This window comes from Xiphophorus hellerii, chromosome 21 (genome assembly GCF_003331165.1).
Source record: "Xiphophorus hellerii strain 12219 chromosome 21, Xiphophorus_hellerii-4.1, whole genome shotgun sequence".
In the NCBI taxonomy this organism is placed as follows: Eukaryota; Metazoa; Chordata; class Actinopteri; order Cyprinodontiformes; family Poeciliidae; genus Xiphophorus; species Xiphophorus hellerii.
In genome coordinates, this window is record NC_045692.1 from 11,298,599 (window position 1) to 11,318,905 (window position 20,307).

General features: G+C 38.1%; 3 protein-coding genes across 5 annotated transcripts in view; 1 reads left to right on the forward strand and 2 right to left on the reverse strand.

Annotated features, from left to right (window-relative positions):
* Positions 1 to 62: 62 nt before the first annotated feature.
* shrprbck1r (sharpin and rbck1 related) lies at positions 63 to 10,820 on the reverse strand. Its single transcript, XM_032552235.1, has 14 exons — positions 10,181 to 10,820; positions 8,851 to 9,025; positions 7,749 to 7,826; positions 7,514 to 7,655; positions 7,345 to 7,435; positions 6,926 to 7,244; positions 6,053 to 6,141; positions 5,109 to 5,279; positions 3,105 to 3,265; positions 2,899 to 3,010; positions 2,626 to 2,805; positions 2,131 to 2,229; positions 1,745 to 1,888; positions 63 to 1,619 (listed from the first exon to the last, which is right to left on the reverse strand). The coding sequence occupies exons 1-14, from the start codon at positions 10,454 to 10,456 to the stop codon at positions 1,539 to 1,541; spliced, it is 2,118 nt and encodes a 705-aa protein (XP_032408126.1). The 5' UTR covers positions 10,457 to 10,820; the 3' UTR covers positions 63 to 1,538.
* Positions 10,821 to 12,798: 1,978 nt separating this feature from the next.
* Positions 12,799 to 15,581, forward strand: prlh2 (prolactin releasing hormone 2). Its single transcript, XM_032552236.1, has 3 exons — positions 12,799 to 13,604; positions 13,909 to 14,125; positions 15,196 to 15,581. The coding sequence occupies exons 2-3, from the start codon at positions 13,963 to 13,965 to the stop codon at positions 15,399 to 15,401; spliced, it is 369 nt and encodes a 122-aa protein (XP_032408127.1). The 5' UTR covers positions 12,799 to 13,604; positions 13,909 to 13,962; the 3' UTR covers positions 15,402 to 15,581.
* Positions 15,582 to 15,651: 70 nt separating this feature from the next.
* The window catches only part of myripb (myosin VIIA and Rab interacting protein b), a 114,804-nt gene continuing 110,148 nt past the window's right edge, over positions 15,652 to 20,307 (reverse strand). For all 3 annotated transcript variants that reach the window (XM_032552233.1, XM_032552234.1, XM_032552232.1), the window contains one exon: positions 15,652 to 19,457. In XM_032552233.1, coding sequence (XP_032408124.1) covers positions 19,414 to 19,457 — 44 coding nt within the window. In that variant the 3' untranslated portion in view covers positions 15,652 to 19,413. The remainder of the gene's footprint in view (positions 19,458 to 20,307) is intronic.

Below are 20,307 nucleotides of genomic sequence, written 5' to 3' on the forward strand. Positions count from 1 at the left end.
GAAACATCTGCTGCCACCCAGAGGACGTAACACCATCAAGTGGACCAACACAGTACGCAGACTGAGTTTAATGCATATTTATTCACAATTAAGGCACAAGCGTACATCAGAGTGCTGACATGTAACAACAGAGCTTGTCAGTTCCAGACAGTAGTGTAGTAGAGACAATAGGCAGTGCATTCATGCATGAGAATTAGATTTAGAGAATAATGAAAAAAAAAAATCCAAAAATAAAGCTGTAAAACGAGTATGCACTCTACTACATTTAAGCTGTCCATTGGGAATATTAGCTTATCAATAAAAGGTGTATAGATTGACTCTCTTATTGAACATAATAAGTTAATAGTAACATATTTTGATCACCGCTTTTTCTCAGGTTTTGTAATAATGCAACAACCAACCAACAAAGATCAGTGTGAAAGGAGGAGGAACTTAAATACAGACAGCCTGAAATCTCTCAGGTGAACCATGAACTACATATAGTGCAGCCAGTATTCCACACAGACACACACAAGCATACTGATGACTGGTTTGTAACACTTCACGCTCTTAATGCAAAAAAAAAAAATTACACATCCACAACAAAACAACAACACAAAACCCAGATTCTTTCACATTTTCTGGAAAACCTCAATCAGTGTCAGCCTGCTACGACTTTCGGCGCGGAAGAATAAGGCCCCTTCAGTTTAATACGAAGCATCCCAGAGTGTAGCATCCAAAACAAACTCCAGTGCACTTGAGGCCTGTACTATGAAGCAGGATCATCAAACCTAGAGTTTCTTTAAATAAACATGTTAAGTTAACCCCAAATTTTCTGACTCTAGGTGTGAGTGGTTTCATGCAAATCAGGAGTTTGAAATTAACTGACCAATCACAGTAAAGAGGTTAGCTTTGAATGCTTCCATTAATAGGCTGAACTGATAACAGGTCCAGAAATTACTGCCAAAGCATAAAAAGGCTCATAAGCTCCAACAGTTGACAAGAAAAAAACCTTGATGAGTGTAAAGCTAGAGAAGCATCAATTTTATTGACCTATAAAATGGAAAAGCTTCCTTAGCAGCAAAACATGGAGAGAAAAATAACACACTCCTTCACTTTCAAAGCCTCAGTTTTGTTGAATCTGCAGCAGTAAGATCACTTCTGCATTTGTTTCCCGGGAAACAGACCAGGAAAGAAGAGCCATAGCTTTGTAACACAAAAACTCTCAAACTCAGCATGGAGTTACCTTAAAAAAAATTGGCAAGCCTTTTGGGGGCTAGCCCGCATACCCAACACTGAAAAGGCACCATGGGCATTCAAAGCTACAACTCCTTTGTGCTACACTTAACCTCACTCACCGACTTACTTTCGGGTAAGCCAGGGAATGCTTACTAGTTAGAGATCTGCGGAGAGAGAAGCAAATATGAATTCAGGTGCAACACAGATTATCTTGTACAGTTTTGGTTTAAGTGTGACTCAGTTGCATGCTTGAACTCTTCCTCCTTGTGTTATGAAACTGGTGTACTTCCAGAAATTTCCAAGAATCCCCATCCTGAGTGTTAGTGACAGTTTTGGCATTTAGGATGACATTTCTGATTGTTGACATTGCAGCGACATCCTCCACTGGTGTCTCCAGGACCCTTTAAGAGTAAAATTGGAAAGTTAAAATGATATTTAAGCTATATTGCAAGCAACCACAAAAAAGCAGCATCATGCAACTTTTAGGACTTTTATCACAGAACAGGGGAAAGTAATAATTTCTTACCTTGGGTCCCCAACGAGGCCCTCTGGTTACCCAGCAGATCTCAGTGTGACAGACAGTGCAGCGCAGCCAATCACATCCATCTCTCTTTTGCACAATGATGCCACACTGAGGACAGTGCATGGCCTCCCCTGACTGCACAAGGGTCTGATTGTGGAGCAGACAACGAGAGCAGAGGAAAAGAAAGCGAGAATCAGAAACGAGGATGTGGTTGGTGGAAGCCGATACCAATTACTTTCTTTGTTTACAAAGCCAGTGTTTCATTCTTTAACAGTGACGCTACAAATTGATTACTCTCATGTTAGGCTGTTTGTTTAAAAAAACCCCCCAAAAAACAACTAAATATGAGAGTGATTTCAAAAGCTTTAAAGTGTTATTTTGCCGCTAACCTTTAGCAGATGTGTCGTTCTTCTGGCAGCAGAGTCGTTTATGGCTCGGGCTGCGAGGTCGTCTTGGTATTGTTTACAATTCATTCCCTCATGGATGGCCTGACGAGGAAAAATATGTGAGAGTCTAAGTCAAATTATGATTTTGAGAGGCTATAAGAGTAAAGTTTTGTCAAACAAGACAAAGATTGAACTATTTGGCTACAATGGGAAGAAGAATTCATAGGGAATTTGTGTGGACACCTTGACATAATAGTGGTTGTTTGTGTATATCTATATATATTTCAGCCTTTATGTTTAAATTTCACCAAGTATGAACAAAAAAAACCCCCACTAATGTATAGCCTCATTGCATAATTATTCTTTCTTAATAAGACAAACCCAGTTCAAATTCATTCGTGACTCCCATAAATTGACAATAACATTAGTGCTTGACTGGCATTGTCACTTCTAGTTTGAAGATTTACTACTTGTAAGTGTGACCTGTGTGTTTCTCACCTTGCAAATGAGACAGTTGTGTTTCTGACAGATGGGACAGTGGAAGACATTGACAGTGTCCTCGTACACACACCATCCCGGGCAATCCGGAGTTGCACAGTGATAGCTGCCCTCGCAGCGAGACTCTGCTACAGAAAGGCTTCTCTGTAGCCAGCGCTCATATTCCTCTAGAGGCACCAACTAGAAAGGCATATAGTGGGAGATCATGAAGGAATATAATTACAAAAGTGTGCTGTCGAGAACGCTCTGAAGAAGTGCCTAGGTGCAACTCACAGCTCGGATCTCTCGCTCCTGCAGGGCCCAAGGACAGGCGTACGTATCATCTCTGTATGGACAGGAAACCTCAGGCTCCTCGCACAGCATGATGATGGAGCGCAAGCACTCTCTAAGCACCCGCATACAGAAACAGACAGGGTTCAGTTATACAGAAAAAATACTGGGTAGTGTTAAATCCACATCTTCCCACTCCCACATCTCACTTGCAGAAACAGTGGAGACACTCTCTCAGCAGGACACCTTCTCCCGACTGCAGGTCCACGAAGCAGATCTTACAATCCACGGGCTCAGGATTGGGCACCAGGTCCTGACCGTCCATCTTCACCAGCCGGTCAAAGTTCTCTCTTCGCTCCTGCTCTTTTGCCTGAAGGAATTGTAGTTTACATTAGCACTATTTTTAATCACACTACTAAGCAATTTAATAGGCGAATCAAGTCACATGCATCTATCCACCCATCAATCTGGCAAGAATTATTGACCGATCTATTATTAAACATTCATAAGATGAGGAGTTAATTGATTTTTCAGGAAAATTGGAAACATCACCACAAGCTACTGCTATTGCCCCTCAAAGAAGTGTGTAGTTAGTCGAAGATAAGGTCCTTTTGGCTCCAAGTAACCCAAAACTAAGGGTTCGAGTGCGCAGGTCACAAATGTGCAAACATTGGAGAATTGGGACGGTACAAGTTACATCGACTTGTGCATCTGTGTCGTAACTGTGACATCCAAAATGGCGAGACTGGTCGCTGTTCAAATTTGTTTTGTTGTGACCTTTTGAATCCAGAGCAAAATTCAATAGCATGCACACATGCATAGTATAGTGAAACAAAAATTATTTAAATCCATTCCGCTTTTTAACTCAAAATGTCACATGAATCGATAAATTGTGGGTAATACACTTTGTTGAAGTCCACTTGGATGTGGGCTTAACTGAAGTGTGGATCACAGGTGCAAAGAGAGCAGTGTGAAAGTCCACTCCGGAAAACTGGAAGGCACTCGAACCATTTGAGGGACACAAGGGTGGAAGTGAAAGTTTTGGGACAAAACCTAAAGCTCCAACTAACATGGATGTGTCTTTGAACTTGCCAACTGCAAAAAGTCTCTTCTTCTGGAAGTCCATATGACGCCAGCAAGAATGCATTAATTCGTAACTGATACATACAAGGCATCTGTTTTAAAGGGTTGGAGTACTACAAGAGACTTTTGTTTTTTAAATCAGGAAAAAAATCCTCTAAAGTCCTAATATATAATATTGTGGCATAAAGGATTAACTCTATGCTCCGTAAATTATAAACTTCCAGTTTTCTTGTATAGGGAACTTAATAGACGAATTAAGAACATGTTATTGTTAATCCTCTCATTCACACATCAAGTCCAAACACACTCAAACATTTAAAACCTTTTATTTTCAGATGTATCACAAGGTAAATACAACCACAGTGCAAAATCTGGTTAATACATTCAACATACTGGCAACAAGAGGTGCCAAGGAGCTCATAAAAATATAACTTGATGTTACTCGTCAGCATCACCGGTCAAGTCCGACTTTAAGGCAGACAAATTGTTTGCACATTTTTTAACACATTTTCATTCTTCATTACATCACCTGCACTACTTTCTAAGAACATTAAAACAAAATAAAGTTTAGATATACTTTTGTTGGTAACAAACTACTTAAAAGTTACTAAACTTCAGCAAAAGCAACAACAACAAAACAGGATTTTTACTCAAGTATGTATTCATATGTACATTAACCAAGTTCGGCGTGATTACTGTTTTGCTGTTAAGTTGCTAGTCTGTTATCTGCAGAGGAGTGTGCATGTGTCAGTATGTTCAGTAGTCCTGGTCCAGGTTAAACAGCAGTGAGTTGTTATGAGGCCCAGCACTCCTCGGCATCTCTCTTCTCCCTTTCTCCTTCAGAAAAACAGAGACAAAAGAGAAGAGAGTCAACCTGAGTGAGTCTGAATGTTTCAGTTCCACTGGCAGCCTTCAATCAATTTCAACTTTTTGCATGTCTTTTGGATTAGTTTGAAAGGTGTGTTTGTTTGCTTATATATTAATCAGAAAGGCATCTATCTGCGTAGCCGTTGACAACCACACACAGCCGTTACAACATGTTTCTGCATGCAGACAACTGCAAGAAAACACCACTAGAGCTATTAGTGAATTGTAAGAGGAGTTATATTTAAAGAGTGTAATTGTCCTACCTGCTGATACTGTCTGATTGACTCCTTCTCCTGCAGGATCCTTCTGAGCTCCAGAGGGTCAGGCTGGTGTCCTCCAGGGATAATGTAGTTCTCAGGCCGGTTTGTACTGCAGATCTCACAGCCCGGCCGCGTTGGCTTGTTGATGTATGTGCAAGATGGACAAGACCAACCCTGAAGCAAAACAATTAAAACTGTATTTTTAAAGCAGAAAACGTATAAAGACACAACTACACTACAATGACAATATTTAAAACTGAGACGATTCACTTTGGTTTTGAAAAGTCCACTGTGCTAGCTTTTAAGTTGCTTTATTTCCCAAACTCTGTCAGCTGCTAATGTTAACATTTAGTCTGAAACAGATTACAGATTCTTTAAAAACAAAAAATTAGGAAACATTGATGTCATTACCTAAAGTATATATATATCTGTAAAAAGAAAGCTTTTTCAATGTTTTTAATTGTATCTGTACCACAACATAAGACCACAGTAAAAACCATGAGGACTAATATTCTATACATAATACAGATTCTTTAAAATAATTTAAATAACTAAAATATTCTAAATGTAAAAACAAATATGTGGCTAAATTCTCATCCTCTGATGCCAATACTGTGCCATCTTGAAGATTATTTTTCAAAATCCATAAGCTGATAAAGTTAATGGGCCCAGTAGTATTAAGTCTCTTGGTGTCTTGAGCATTGAAGCCTATGATACTGAACAACATAATTCTCTTAAATGTGTATCGTCTCTTCTATTACTTTTTACTTAATAAGTACAACAAGATTCCTTCACTAATTGTATGCAAGTCACTCAGTCACAATTAATATGTTAAATCATCTGGTCACATGGCCAGATGCAAAATGCAGCAGACTATGACAGGTTTAGATTTTACAGGAACTGGGAATACTTTCGATCAGAAGTGTCCAAACCTCCTTGTGTCTTACCTGGGTAGAAGGTGTGTTGGGATTGAGTCGAGACATTTCGAAAATGATCGGATCTCTAATATTGCCGATGTTCGGTCTCTCTGAGCCACCTGCAGGAGAGAGAGAGAAAAAGATTTAGCAAATTTCAAATTTTTAAATAACCTGAACAATAAAACTTCTCAATTACTGCTCAATTAAGCATGACAAAATAAAATTAGCTCAGATGATTAATACTTTTTGATGGGCAATTTGGTTTACAAAATAGTAAACTAAATTGTAAATAGTAAAATAGTATTCCGTTTTATTTATGGTTTTGCTTTATATATGGTGTGTGCTTTTTATTTCTGGGTGTATTTATTTTTTGTGGTTGTTGTGTTTTATTTTAAATACTTAAATTTCCAGCTGCAGTGTTCTTTACAAAATGAAAGTTTATTGGTCTTTGGGAGGATGAACTTGACTTATTACACCATTATCAAGACATTACTTGAAAATAGTCTCAAAACAACAATATTAATGTTCATCACAATAATTTCTGGAACATTTTATCATCTAGCAATGCAGTGATGATGAGTCTACTTTAATGGCACATTAAAACTACTCTGTCCATTATAAAGAAAATATAACATTAACATATACAGTATAACTATACTAATTCATAATGTAGTGTAAGTGAAGATTATGTGAAGTGAAGTCCTGACCAAACAAAAAAAGCCCAGGTTTTCACAACAGTCTCTTGTTTTTCACCCTTTAAAATAATGCTAACAGTAAAAGAGAGACCGTATTGGCTGCTGCACGTCCTTCACTATTTCACAGAGCCTTCTTTCATCTCATATTGGACTGGATCTTAGCATGCCTAATCATCATGATCAGGCGATCCATATCTAGTGTTCTTACCATTATTGCTGGTCCTGTGGAGTCTTGGAGGTAGAGTGGAAAATGGCCGCCCGTCATGGGAGAGGGGGCCGTTTGTGAAGGCAGCAGGGAGCGAGGGGTTTTGAAAAGACGACGGAGGGCTGAAAAGGAGGGCGCTCTCCTGGTCCTTCTGCAGGACCTGGAGGGTCAGGCGAGAGTGGCGGGCTGACAAGAGGTACAAGAAGGCCGTGTCACCATCCTGACGGACGCCGTATGATGCGAGAGTTCGGAGGTCGGCGCACAAACACTGGCCGATCACCCAACGCTGGACCCGCGGGTGGAAGCCATATTCGAGAAACATCTGGAAAGGAGCCAAAGCCGACAGAAAACTGTTATTATTAACCATTAGATAGAGAGAGAGATATGGTGTACCAGGGGAACGTGATGAGTATAATACAAACCTGCTGCTTCAACGACACAGTAGTCATGTGAGGGAAAACTTTCACAGTGATGCAACAAGACGAGGAGGAATCCTCGACAATAACAGCTAAACTGTTTTTAAAACAAAAGACAGATAACTGATTAATAACTGTGGTTTGATATATCAAATTATGATCACAGTCGTCTTACTTTATTTCAGTTTCTTCATAGGTTTTGGTGGAGGGCTGGATCTTCAGGGCTGCCTGTCTGCGGGCGAGAGAGGCGGCGAAGACAGAAGCGCTCTGCATGTCCCCTGCCTCGATGGCTTTTTTCAGCTCTATGCAAGCATCCTCTAAACATGTAACGCAGACATGCAGAGTGAAATGAATAAAGGAGCAGATGAACAGATATTTACACAAACTGGACACGTTTCACTTTGGCACACCTGTTTGCTGTAAAGCCGAGGTATTCCGGAGATGGAGGCCATCGAAGAGGTGCTGTAGACCGTTTTCCTGAGGTGTGGCTGAAAGCATGGACAATGTGTTGAGGAGACGGTCAGAACAAAGTAGAGACAACTAAAAAGAGGCAACAAATACATGAAAGCACAAAAGTCAAATAATGAATATCTGGTCATCAGATTTTTATCTGTATAAAAATGTTCCAATCCTGTATAATTTTCCTTCCCTTCTAACTGTGTGCTGGTTTATCACATCAAATCTAGAGATCAGGGGATTTGAATACTTTTGAAAGCCACCATTTAATATTTACTACAATAAATGTAGCATCTAATTTTCTACAAAAAGTTTACATGAAATTAATCAACACGTCTGACTTTGATACCAGAGCATTGCTTCCAATTCTAGGTATTCTAAACTTGGGCTGCAACAAACGATCATTTTAGTAATCAATTATTCTACTGATTATCCTGCCATTTATCCAAATAATTTTTTTTGGCACATTCAGCTGATTTTCCATTTAACCACCTACAAATATATTAAAAGATGCCAACAAATTCAATTAATTTTTCAGATAATGAAATAATTACTTTATTGCCAGAAATGCAATGACATAGTATTCATTCAGTGTTCTCTTTATCATTTGCATCATCTGCAGCTAAAAAGAAAACATAAAATTTGATTTTTTTTAGGAAGTGGCATTTTTTTGAGTCTATACATTGTTAACAACTGACTTTGACAAGAGGAGAAAACACCAAGCCCTTGTCAGTCTGTGATTTTCTCAGAAGCTTGGAGCAACAATTATCCACGGAAGAACAGGCTCTTCAAGATGCTTTCAGCAACACAATGGAAAAATGAGAACATGTGCAAACAATGTAGATGCATTCAAAAAGCAACCTGAAATCAATGAATATATTCATATACACAAAAAAAGGTCATTTGTTACTTAAAGGGCAGATTAGAAACGCTTAGGCGAAAACTACATCCCGTCAATGCAATTCCACTGCAGAGAGGGGAAGCTGAAGTCTTTGTTCTGCTCATTCATTTAGCCTTAACTAAAGCAGGCAGCATGTGCAGAGACGGGCGACTGACCTCGATGTGCTTCTCTCAGCGAGGACATGACCACGGTGGCCCATCCCTCAGCCTCTTGCTCGCTGCTGAAGTTGAAGCTGATGCGGTCGCACGGAGGCGCCACCGATATCAGCTCGTGGCACTTTGGCGACTTCACTTCATAATTTATGGATCTTAAATCAAACTCGTTTACAGTCTGCAAACAAGGTGGAAGAGGAAGAGATGATGAGAGATGAACATGTGCGCACGAAAACAGAAAGGGAAGTCATTTCCCTGCAATTTTCTAATCCAGTACGTAAACTAAACGTCATTAAATGACCACCACTTCTTTTTCCATTAAGCAGGCTGCTAGTAAACACTGCATAGCCTGGACACTTTCTTATTAGCCTGTGACTACTACTCTCTCAGAAGAATTTATAAGTCCATTTACTATGCCTTTTTTTTTTTTTTTTTTTAGAAAAAGAAACTTTTCCAAACCAACATGTTTATTTTCTTGCAAAAATAATGGCTATGCACAAGTCTTCAGGCAGCAATAACTCCTGAGCAGAGATTTAATAAATGAACTTCAACATAATTAGAGCATGAAATATGAATACATACGAGTTGTAACGGAAAAAAAAAACAAAAACGAAGACAGCTTTTATTATTTGGTAGGATATTACATTTCAGGTGCCATATATTTGGCCTTTTGGATAGACTTTGCCCTAGTTGCCCAGAGTTGATGTTTATTTTTAGAAGCTGAGATGCTAAAGCTGAGGGAGAGTGGTGGTGGGGACCCTGTGATTGGGGGGAAAGAAAGAAAAGAGCCAGAAAAATATGCTTTAATTAATACTGTCATGACAATATTCAGAGACTGTACCGTAATTACAAGCGGTACTGTAAAGTAGATCAAAGCACTATAGAGTGTTAGATTGGCTCAGTCAAAGCACAGACGTAAAGGTGGTATCAGTCTCTGTGGGGAGAAACTGTTCGCAGAATTACTTTTCTAGAAAAAAAACAAAACAGATATGGTTTTAAAACGCGGCAGGAAATAGAATAGGGGGGGCTAATAGTGTCAGTTAAACAAATAAATATTTTAAATAAAAGTAAGGATATCAATTTGAACATGTATTAATTTACAATTCTGTTTATGTTTAGTGCATATCTGCGGTCATTATACAGTTTTGGTCTCAAACCGGACAGTTTAACTTCTGCTCCACTATGCAATCGTTCGAGTTTTTGTTTTAGCCTGCAATATGTCATAGTGTTAAGACAAAAAATAAAACATTACTTTATTTGTACTTATTTCGTGTGAAAACCTTTCCCAGTCAAAACAAAACCCAAAAGTCCCTCATCGTCACTGTGAACTCACCACACTCTGGCCCGTCCCGCTGGTGCTCTGTATCGCCAGCCGGAATTCCCCGGATTTCCCCGGGTCCATGCTCAGTTGCAGGCGGAGTGACTCATCACCAGCTCCCGGAAGACACAGCGGACGAACCCCGGAATGGCACACCGAGACCCGAACCGACATGAGGACGGTCTGGCAGCCAGGCTGTGCCTGCGAGGCTTCATAGCTGCTGGTGAGGGCGGTGGACTGGTCCGGCGTGAGGCCGGGGCTGTGAGTCCAGCCGCCTGAACTTAGCGACATCACGCCGACAGACTCATGTAGCAAACACAAAAACACGCAGGAGTCCCGTGGGTGTGTAGCCTCCTGTTCCGCGTAGCGAAGCGCTCCTTTCACATTTCTCAGCGTACCTTTTTTTGCCGAGTATTTAACAGGAAACAAGTGTGTAAAGGCACTTCCAAAAAAGTAGAAAAACAAGGTCGACGATCACTTCTGTGTTCTTCTTCTCTTCCGCCGAAACTCCGTCCAGGCAGATATTGTATCTTTCTATTATTCTACTGGATACTTTCACACTAAACCGTCCTAACAAGGAGTACAGCGATAGTTTGCTACTTCTGAAGCTGTTTTGTTATTGCGTTTGCTTTCTCTTCCACTGCGCATGCTCGACAGGATGTGTGTTTTTGTTTTTTCAACACAAGGAGGCAGCAAAACACCCAATTTATAAAACATTTATGCAAGTAGTGTGGAGGTCCAAAAGGGACATATTTAATAAGTCATCGTGTAAATATTTATGAAGATGCTAATTTAAATAAAATTTGAACTAAATATCCCAGATAAATAAACCAATTAATAAATAATTAATTATTATATCAACAATTATACATTTGTGATGATTTGCTACTTACATAATTAGATTTATTAAAATTTATATGCAGTTAATGTTAAAACCAAATACAATGGTTTAGCTATTTACCTTTACTGAATTAGTTTATGGCCTTGTGTTTCAGCAAATCATAAATCAATTGTCAGTCATACCCATCAAAGTCACTCAGTAAGGTTAACTCCTGAAAAGGTAATTGGTCTGCAATGACATGAATAAGTACATAAAGTTTATCTATATAGGATTAAATAAATGATAAAAAGATTTTAGTTTTAGGACCTGAGGGCCCATATTGAATTATGTCCTTATGCTCTTTACTAAGCAGGTTGACCAGTCAAATATGTATTTATTTTATTTCATGAGTAATACCATGATTTGATAATTAACTAAACAATTAAATAATTATCGATAATGTGAACAATAAAGAATGCAAACGTTATCAATGATTTCTTCATTTGAATATTTATATGTAATATAAATACTTTTAAGTAAGTACTAGACATCATTTTCATTAAGCTCACATTTCTGCATTAAAATTGTTTTCTACTGGTCAGATGTAATATTCTAATTTTCAATACCCAATTTACATGATTTGTAAGGAGAAAATCATCAGCCTGTACACCTGTAAAGACTCATCAAACAATGAGTAAAACCTAAGGTTTTTCCAAGTAATGCTTAGCAGCACAACATTCTATTTGCAATGTTTTGTGTTTGTCACTCACTTTCCTACGATTGGATTTAAGAAAGTAAGTGCACCACAAAATGTGGTTAGTGAACGTCCCCACCCACACGCTGTGGGAGCCGTGACGTATGACGCTGTTAACAAAATATACTGTAGTATGAAAGGGGAATGCTTTAACTCATACAGGTTAAAAAGGTCAAGTTGTTAATCCTCCTGCAGGCATGTTTTTTAATCAACAGTGTGTTCCTCAAGGCTCTCATGGCTCCTCAATAAGATGCTTAAGTTAGGAAGAAACAAGACAATGTTATAAATTAAGTGCATTTACTCTATGCATTCAAAACATTCCTGAAACAGCCTTCTTTTATCCTGAATCGCTGTTTAAATGTTTTAGCAGTAAGTACGGACCTTATCAGATTTCTGTGCCAGTCTGGAGATGTCACACCTGTTCATGACAATGAGCCAATCAGGTATGACCTTTGTTGTTCCAATAAGCACTACCAGCCTTAAATCAAATCAGCTTTATTATTCAGAGATGTGTGTATGCTGCACATCCCCAAAGATATGCAATGATATCTTTGGATTATTGCATCTCTGCTTTGCATATGTTTTATTGCAATATGTACATGACAAATATACATCTGTAAAGGAGACAAAGCACTGCCCTGCAGTGGTGCTGAGATGTAAAAGTTCCTTGAAGCTGGTTTGCCAACATTCTTTAAATGTCTGGAGTACACACCGTACAATTTGTGTAATTGTTGTTTTAAGACAACAAATTAAGTCTTCCAAGCTTTTCTGTAACCCAGGTGGGACTTCAACCCACAATCCCGAGCTCTGGAGGCTGATGCCTTTTCCATTAGGCCAATGTACCATGCTGCAGCATAATTTTATGCAGGTTCAAAACTGTGTAAAAGTAGATAATATTTAGTTTACAAAGACACAAAACAACACATCAATATCCAATACAGAAGTACATACTTAATTTAGCAGAATCATACAGACAAAAAAAAAATCTGTCAATTAGAAATATTTCAACTCAATCTCTGTTTTAAAACAATTCACTCAAGTTCAGTTTTTTACACTTGTTCATGCCTTTTGATGATGTATTGTTTTAAACTAAACGTTACAGAACTTAAGATTCCAGTGTGGTTCCATTATACCTAAACTGCTGTTGGTTTTCCCTGTTTTCATCTCCTGACAGATACCTTTCTACAACAAAATTATTTCTCTTCCTTGTATCCTCTCTGGGGTTTTTACTTCACATCAGCACACTGTTCACTCACTCCTTTGCCCCACCAGCACCGATAATAGACTAATACACATAAACCGGAATCAGACAACTTCTTTATGAATTTGCTCCAATTTTGTGTTTCTTAATCCTCTTTATTTTAAAGCAACAAATGACATCTAAGTTTCGTCACAAGTGCTCTTCAGATGTAGTTGTTAGGACTTTCAGCACTGTATCTAGCTCTACGTGATAGATTCTGGTAGTTTGTGGTTCTATTTTACCCCCTTTTATGATGCTGATTGATGAAAGACTCCATGAAACTACCCACCACAGCCCTGGGTCACTGCTATTGGGATGATCCCCATGTTCACTAATTTAACGTTATCCACATGTCACTGACTCCTTGATGGACTGCTCTGCTGCGTGACAGACGTCAGGAGATTTTAGTCAAAGAGACAAGGGGTTTGAGGGAGTGGGAGGAGGAGAACAAGGGGAGGGGTGATGCTCGCATACCGTGATCTACACTGTGATCACTCGGGGTAACTGACGTTCTTGATTCATCATCCGACGACCTCATGAGCTGCGTGGCTATATAAGCTGGGGGACACTGCTGTTCAGAAAACAACCTCAAGAAACTGACCTCCGTTCATCACCAAAGATCTTGGTAAGTGCTTCTTAGTAATGATTTTATGGATTTTATTACCTACTGCCAAACAAATTCATGGACATATACTTTAAGAAGCTCAAAATGGATTTGCTTCTCTATCCATTTGTCACTGAGTCTCGAGAGACAAATCCTTTAAAACAAAAATAAAATGAAAGAATAACATTTAAATATAAAGAAAAAGATATTGTTGATGTTTGACCTAGTTGTAATTTTCAATTTTCTAATTTATTTCTACTTAAGCAAACCTAGAATGATGATAAAATGAATTGCTGTGTATTTCTTTGCATGTCCCTAAGTACAGCCTAGGTTAATCAGCAGTGCCCTCAGTGCCTTGACCGACTCCCCCAGCCTCAGCATGCTGCCTGGGAGAGACGCTGCTGTCCGGCAGTGCATCCTGACGAGCCGCTGGCTGCCCGCAGCTCTGACGCTGCTCCTGCTGCTGTCCTCCAGCTTCAGCAGCGCTCAGAGCACCACGGTGGAGCACGACTTCCACATCGTTCACAACGTAGACAACAGAAGTAAGTAGAAGTAACTGCTGCCTCCCTGGCTTTCGAGATTACTATTTATCATTCTACTTATTTCTCTCTCTTTTTTTATTCATCCCATCAGTTGAAATCTTGTATTCTATAGCTTAAGTTTAAAATAAAAAAATTATATGCCTTGAGTATGTATGAAAACGTTAGATTTTTTTTTATTTAACAAAGAAATACATATGTAAAAAACACATTTTAATAAATGTAAAGTATGAACCCAACTCAATCTCCTGATCTGAGCTGCTTTACGCAGTAATGAGATGCACAGAGTGGTCGTGTGGAAGTCACCTACTTTTTTAATTTCCTTTGTTTAATAAACAAAAAAACTTGATCTTATAATAATTTCTTTGATAATATTAACAAAACAATGTGTTCTTCAGGTAAGATATTACAAGCTGCATTTTAGAAATGAAATTGAAGACAACATTTTAAATGTTACATAATTACTATTTTTGTCATTTTGCCTACTGAATGCAGGAAATCGTATTTCACAGTAAGATAAAGAACAGTGACTAATATTATGAATGACAGCTATCAGCATGCTTCCTCTTAGATATTGTGTTAAAAATGCCTTTACTTTAGGAAAAGTACTTCTGGAAAATTAATCAAAAGATAGTCAAAAATTGCAAAAGTTGATACTTTATACTGAAGTATCTGAAATGAACAGAAAAATCCACTTTTTTATTGAAACAACTTTGAATGTTCTTGCAGAAAGACTATTATGCTTTTTTGTTTCTAATGTTTCTCTTTTGCCTACTTTTTTGTTCATATTTTATCTTGCCATTTTTTCTAAATGAGATATTTAGTACTAAATAGAAATTTGTTATGCAAGGAAAATACTTTCCATTTAATTTCAATATTTATTTTGTACATATCTAAGTTCAAGGGATGTGTTTAGTTTTCTTCGATTGTAAAAAATTTCTGAATCTGGTCAGGATCCATTTATTTATATGTTGAAACCACAGAATCTATTGATGTGCTTCCTGTTTTTCATGACCACAGACATGTTTTACTTCCTTCTCCTGCTGATGTTTGTGTCTGAATACACTGTCCAGGTCCAGAGATAGACCCGTTCTGGTACGTGGGCCGTGGAGTGAGACCCATAGGGCGCTTTGGGAAGAGGCACAGCAGCATGGATGCTCTTGGAAACAGTGGGATGCAGCCTGTCCTAAGGACTTTGGAGCTGCTGCTCAACAGCCTCAGAAAAAAGGAAAACCTTGAAAAAGTAATCAGTGGAGAGGAAAATGTTTGGTTACCATGACGCCATGTTCTTGCCTTCTGTCCACAAACCTTTTTTTATTCTCTTAACTGAAGTTGTACATTCATTTCTTTTAATGTAAGCTATGAGGTTAGCCATACGTGCATAATTCGTTCACCATAAAGTATTTACACATAAAAGAATGCAATGTATATTTATCAATAAATAAGAATGTTGTTAGGATACCAGTTAACGGTGTCGGTTTTTTGAGCTTGCAGGCGCACAACAAAATGTTTGCTTCAAACTAAACAGGTTTCCTTCAAGTTTGCAAATTTTATTTCATAATACATTTTATTTCTGAATATTGTGGCACATAGAGAATCTGTATTTTTTGCATTTTAATATTTTCCCCAACATGTCATATGGATTGCAACAAACGATTACACATTAAAAAAAGTGAATGGCCCGCCTTTGGAGCTGTGCACAGTGTTGCTCGGACTGGATTTAAACAGGAACAAAAGCAATTTCTGTTTCCATGCCATTCACTTTCATTTTCAAGAATCCCAGTATAAGATGAGATTACTGGCATCTTATAGCTACAATTTTAACTTCCTGTATGAATCCAGCCTCACAAGTTATAGCAATTTTTACAGTCTCTTGCACACAACACCGAAAGAACCGACTGGGCAATAAACATGTGGCACTATATCATATCCATCTCTTTTTAACACATATACATACATTAACAAACATTTTGATGAGATATTATTGTTCTTTACATTAGAAAAATACAGGACACCGATGATTGGACCCTTGCAGATGTGCTTTTCATGAAAAACTTTACACCGATCCCATAAAACCAGAAACATGCTTTTATACTACAACACCTTTTGGAGAACAAGACTGACAAAAGTACAGAATCAGTGTGTGCAAACTGAAAGATGTGAAAGGCTGCGATGAAAAGGTCACTAATAGAAGAGGGGAGAGCATTCATACAGAGCATCATCACATCTTTTATGCAGTCCATCAGGACATCCAACCCTGTTTTTATATTTCACCAAAGCAAACGAACAACCAAGTGCATGGCTAAATCAGATTCTGATTCATGTAAGTCGTCACAGAGTAAAGAAAAGTTACCCAGAATGAAAGGCAGTCTCCTCAAATCTAGTGTCTAAGGAGTATACAAGTACAGTGTGAACCACACTGGCCACTTTAAACATGCCTTTTGTAGCAACCTGTTTTTGTAACACTCATGTCACCGCTGCTGATAAATGAAGGCTTACACTGAAAGCAGTTTGAATCACCACATGAGTCTGGTAGAACTAATTAGGGGTCCTTAGAGGATAGGATAAAGCCTTTAATTTGTAATAGTCCTTATTTCTGTGATATTGCATAAAAATGTTCTGCAAGTACAAAAATAAACTGTTTGTAACAAAATCATGTTTTCATGACATTTATAATATAGCCCATTAGATGTTATTGTGTAAAAATCTCAACAAGATTTTTATGATTAAAACACAAATGTTCAGCTATGACCCGGAAAAGGATACAACAAAAACAAACATTTGATTTAAAAAGAAAGGCCACAAAGTTGAAAACAAAGAAAGTAAAATAAATTCTACAGAGAACTTTTTTTTTTTGTCACCGAATGTCAGACCTCAATTTTTCAACTGTCTTGTAAGGGAGACGTTTTGAGCTCAGTGGGACAAACCTCGTTAAACTAAGGTTGTTATTATTATTTCAGTGGTTCCGTGTTCATCTTGGTTTTAGATCATACAGAAAATTATTTTTGGTTTGGGATTCATTGAAAAGGATCAGTGCACCACCTCTAATTTAAGGATTATATTGTAGGCCAGTTGTAAATTGTTGCCATTTTACAAAACAAGAAACCAAAGATTCATATTAGCTTAACATTTTTAAAAGGAGACCCTGATGTCATTCGCAGTTGCTTTTTTCCCAAGCCTAGAAACTTTTTCAATTTTTGGCCACCCAACAAGTACTTAGCTAAAATGTGCCAATTATTTATTTGAAATAAATTTCTTGCTTTAGTTGCTGACTTTTTGTCAGCAGACTATCATGCATCATGCATACATTTAGTCTATTTCATCATCAGAGATATCCTTGCTAATTGAACTAGCTACTTCGTCAGTGCTAATGCTTAGCTAAGCCAACAGATGGAGAGTCACTGGCTGTGATACCTACTGACATGATTGTATTTATAACACTTTCTATTTGGATCCAAATTCACCCTGATTAAAGATATACTGGGCTCCAACTATGGTAGAATAAGATCTTTATTTCATTGACATCGTCAAAAGATTTAGGCTACTTGTTTCCCACTTCTTGTGTGCATAGTTAAGCTGGTTGATGATGATTCATTTCCCTAAGTTGCTGACTGCCCGTTTGTTTCATTATAATTAGCATCCACTATATCTAGACTCAAAGTGTCTAGATCTTAAAGTCAGACATACTGGACTTATATTATCTGTCTCATCTGCATCATCTATTCAGGTTGGCTCTCCCCCCTTTCCTCATGCATAGCAAAGCTAACTTAGAGGCTCCTTGGGCTTCACCAAGTTTAATATAAATCATGTTTACATATACAATTGATCTTCAAGAAAGACACATTGGAATTGAATTATGGTGGAATAAGTTATTTATTTCACCTTACTTTTACTTTGCTGTATTTAGCACAAGCCATTTTCTTCCATTTACTATAATATTCAACTTAAGCTAGCTGGTCCCCCCTTCCTGTATGCAGTGTTGTACTAAGAAATTGGATTTTTTTTTGAGTTACAATTAAAAAAAAATACAATAAGAACACCCTAAGAAGGAAAAAGTTTGTTTTGGAGAATTGAAAATCGCCAAATCGCCCTGAGCTCAATATCCAATATGGCTGCCATGCATATAAAATACAGTGAAAGAAGATGCCTGGCTATAAACTATTTATGAGCTTTGTGTCAGTTTCTCTCTCATTAAACCAACAACATACTGTAAACCTCAGTTTGGAAACACATTTCTTTAGTGTTTGAATACATAAAATAAAGATTAGTGCAGATAGCCTACAACAATTCGACAAATCTCACTGGTCTTCCAATTTGACACGTGAAAAAATTCGACCTGGGGTGTGGTGTAAACCCTAGATCTGTGTTTATAGAAGGAACGGAGCATGACATAACTGGCTGTTGGCTTAACTGGATGCTAGATATCAATTAGCATACCCCCTAACTAGAACACTGGCATCTAAACTATACTGCAATCTGAATCTTTTATTCTGATCTGTACGTCAACAGTAGATTGAACAATATCACAAATATGCTTTGTGTTTGTTTTAGCTCCTGCGCATTACAGTGGTAGGAAAAGTCCTTCCATGTTTTGGCCCAGATACTTTGCATATCTTAAACACTGTTGTCAGATACTGTGAGTGCAATGATCTGATTTTAAATTGTTAAAATACCAAAGGTTTGAGTGTAACCGCCGTCTGATATAAGTGTGTAAAATGAAAAAAATAAAAAAATAAAAAAATCAATGGTAGTTGGAGGGTGGATAAATACCTGTATTCTTTTTACCAGTTTACTTAGGAACTAAAAACACAAGACAGCATAAAAACTGCCCGGTCTTTCCATGATACTGAATCATAGAGAGTTTCACACAATCTTTCCACAGCTTCATCTTACACTTAGTAACAACACTGCTGCAAACAGATAGAGAACGGCATTGCATTCTTCTTTGTCTGTACAGATGAATATATATATATATTCTGTGAGTTGTATGTAGCATGAGGATTGTTTTCAGATTTTAAGGCAGATACACCAAATGCTAAGTCAGCTTTTACATGTGTGCATTGAGGAAAGAAATACTGAAGGTTAATGGTGAAAAAGAGAAACAACCTTTAATGTTTTCCTGTGAGGTGCAGCTGTTGAGGTTGGCTGAGGGTGGAGAACGCAGGGTGGGTGTCAGCCCCTGCTTGGCCTAGAGCTGGAGGCAGATGCTGGGTCAAGGCACTAGATGTGAAGGGCCCCTGTCCCTGAGGCTCTGTAAAGTGGCCCTGAGGGACTTGTGCTGCTGCTTGTCTCTATGGCCGAAGAGCTTTAACCTGCTGCTCTGACTCCAACTTTTCTGAAATGCCATAAAAACAAACACTCTGTTATCCAGGAAAATTTAAACCTATTTTTTTATGCCTTTTTTGTACAGTAAATGCACAGGAGAGAGAAGCGAGAGACATGCAGCAAATGGCCGAGAACCCTGGTCCGAGACAGCAGAGCCTGGACAGATCCACTGTTTTGCAGGGATTTAAATGCCTACCTGCTCAAACACAGGATCAAATTATTGAATTATCTCTTCATATTTTGCAAAGACCTGGTCACAAGACATTCAACTCAGGTGTGTTAAATTAAGGAAAAGAGCTAGATACCAGCCATATAGAGGACTGATCTTGGCCATCACTGACCTACAGTCAGTGATGGCCAGAGGGAATGAATGACGAGATCTATTACTTGTTTTTCAAACCGCGCTGATAAAGCTAGTCTGACTCAAAGCTTTTGTAGTGAGAAGAGTGAAGACTAAAAAGAATATAAAGAAAGCTCCAATTAGAAAAAAAAAAATCCATTTACAAACATGAAAGGGAGACGACTTCTTGTAGCTCGATAAAACAGCCTCATCAACCTGTACTGGGTGTGTGTTTCCATTTGGGAATTTTACGTCTAACGGGGCTTTTCAGTTTCTTAGTCTGTTTTTAGCAAATGTATTAACTTTTGCATCTATTCAGGAGCAGCTTTTTCTTTGGAGGTAAAAAAAAAAAAATCCTCTTGTTTCTGTGTGTCTGTTTTATACTCCCATACACTCACATTATATCTGCAGATAAATATGTACTATTTACTGCATGCTGAAGTGATTTAGTTACTTCAGCATATGCATATTCACCAGCATATTACTGGTGAATATGCAGAATATCAGCTCATAATATACA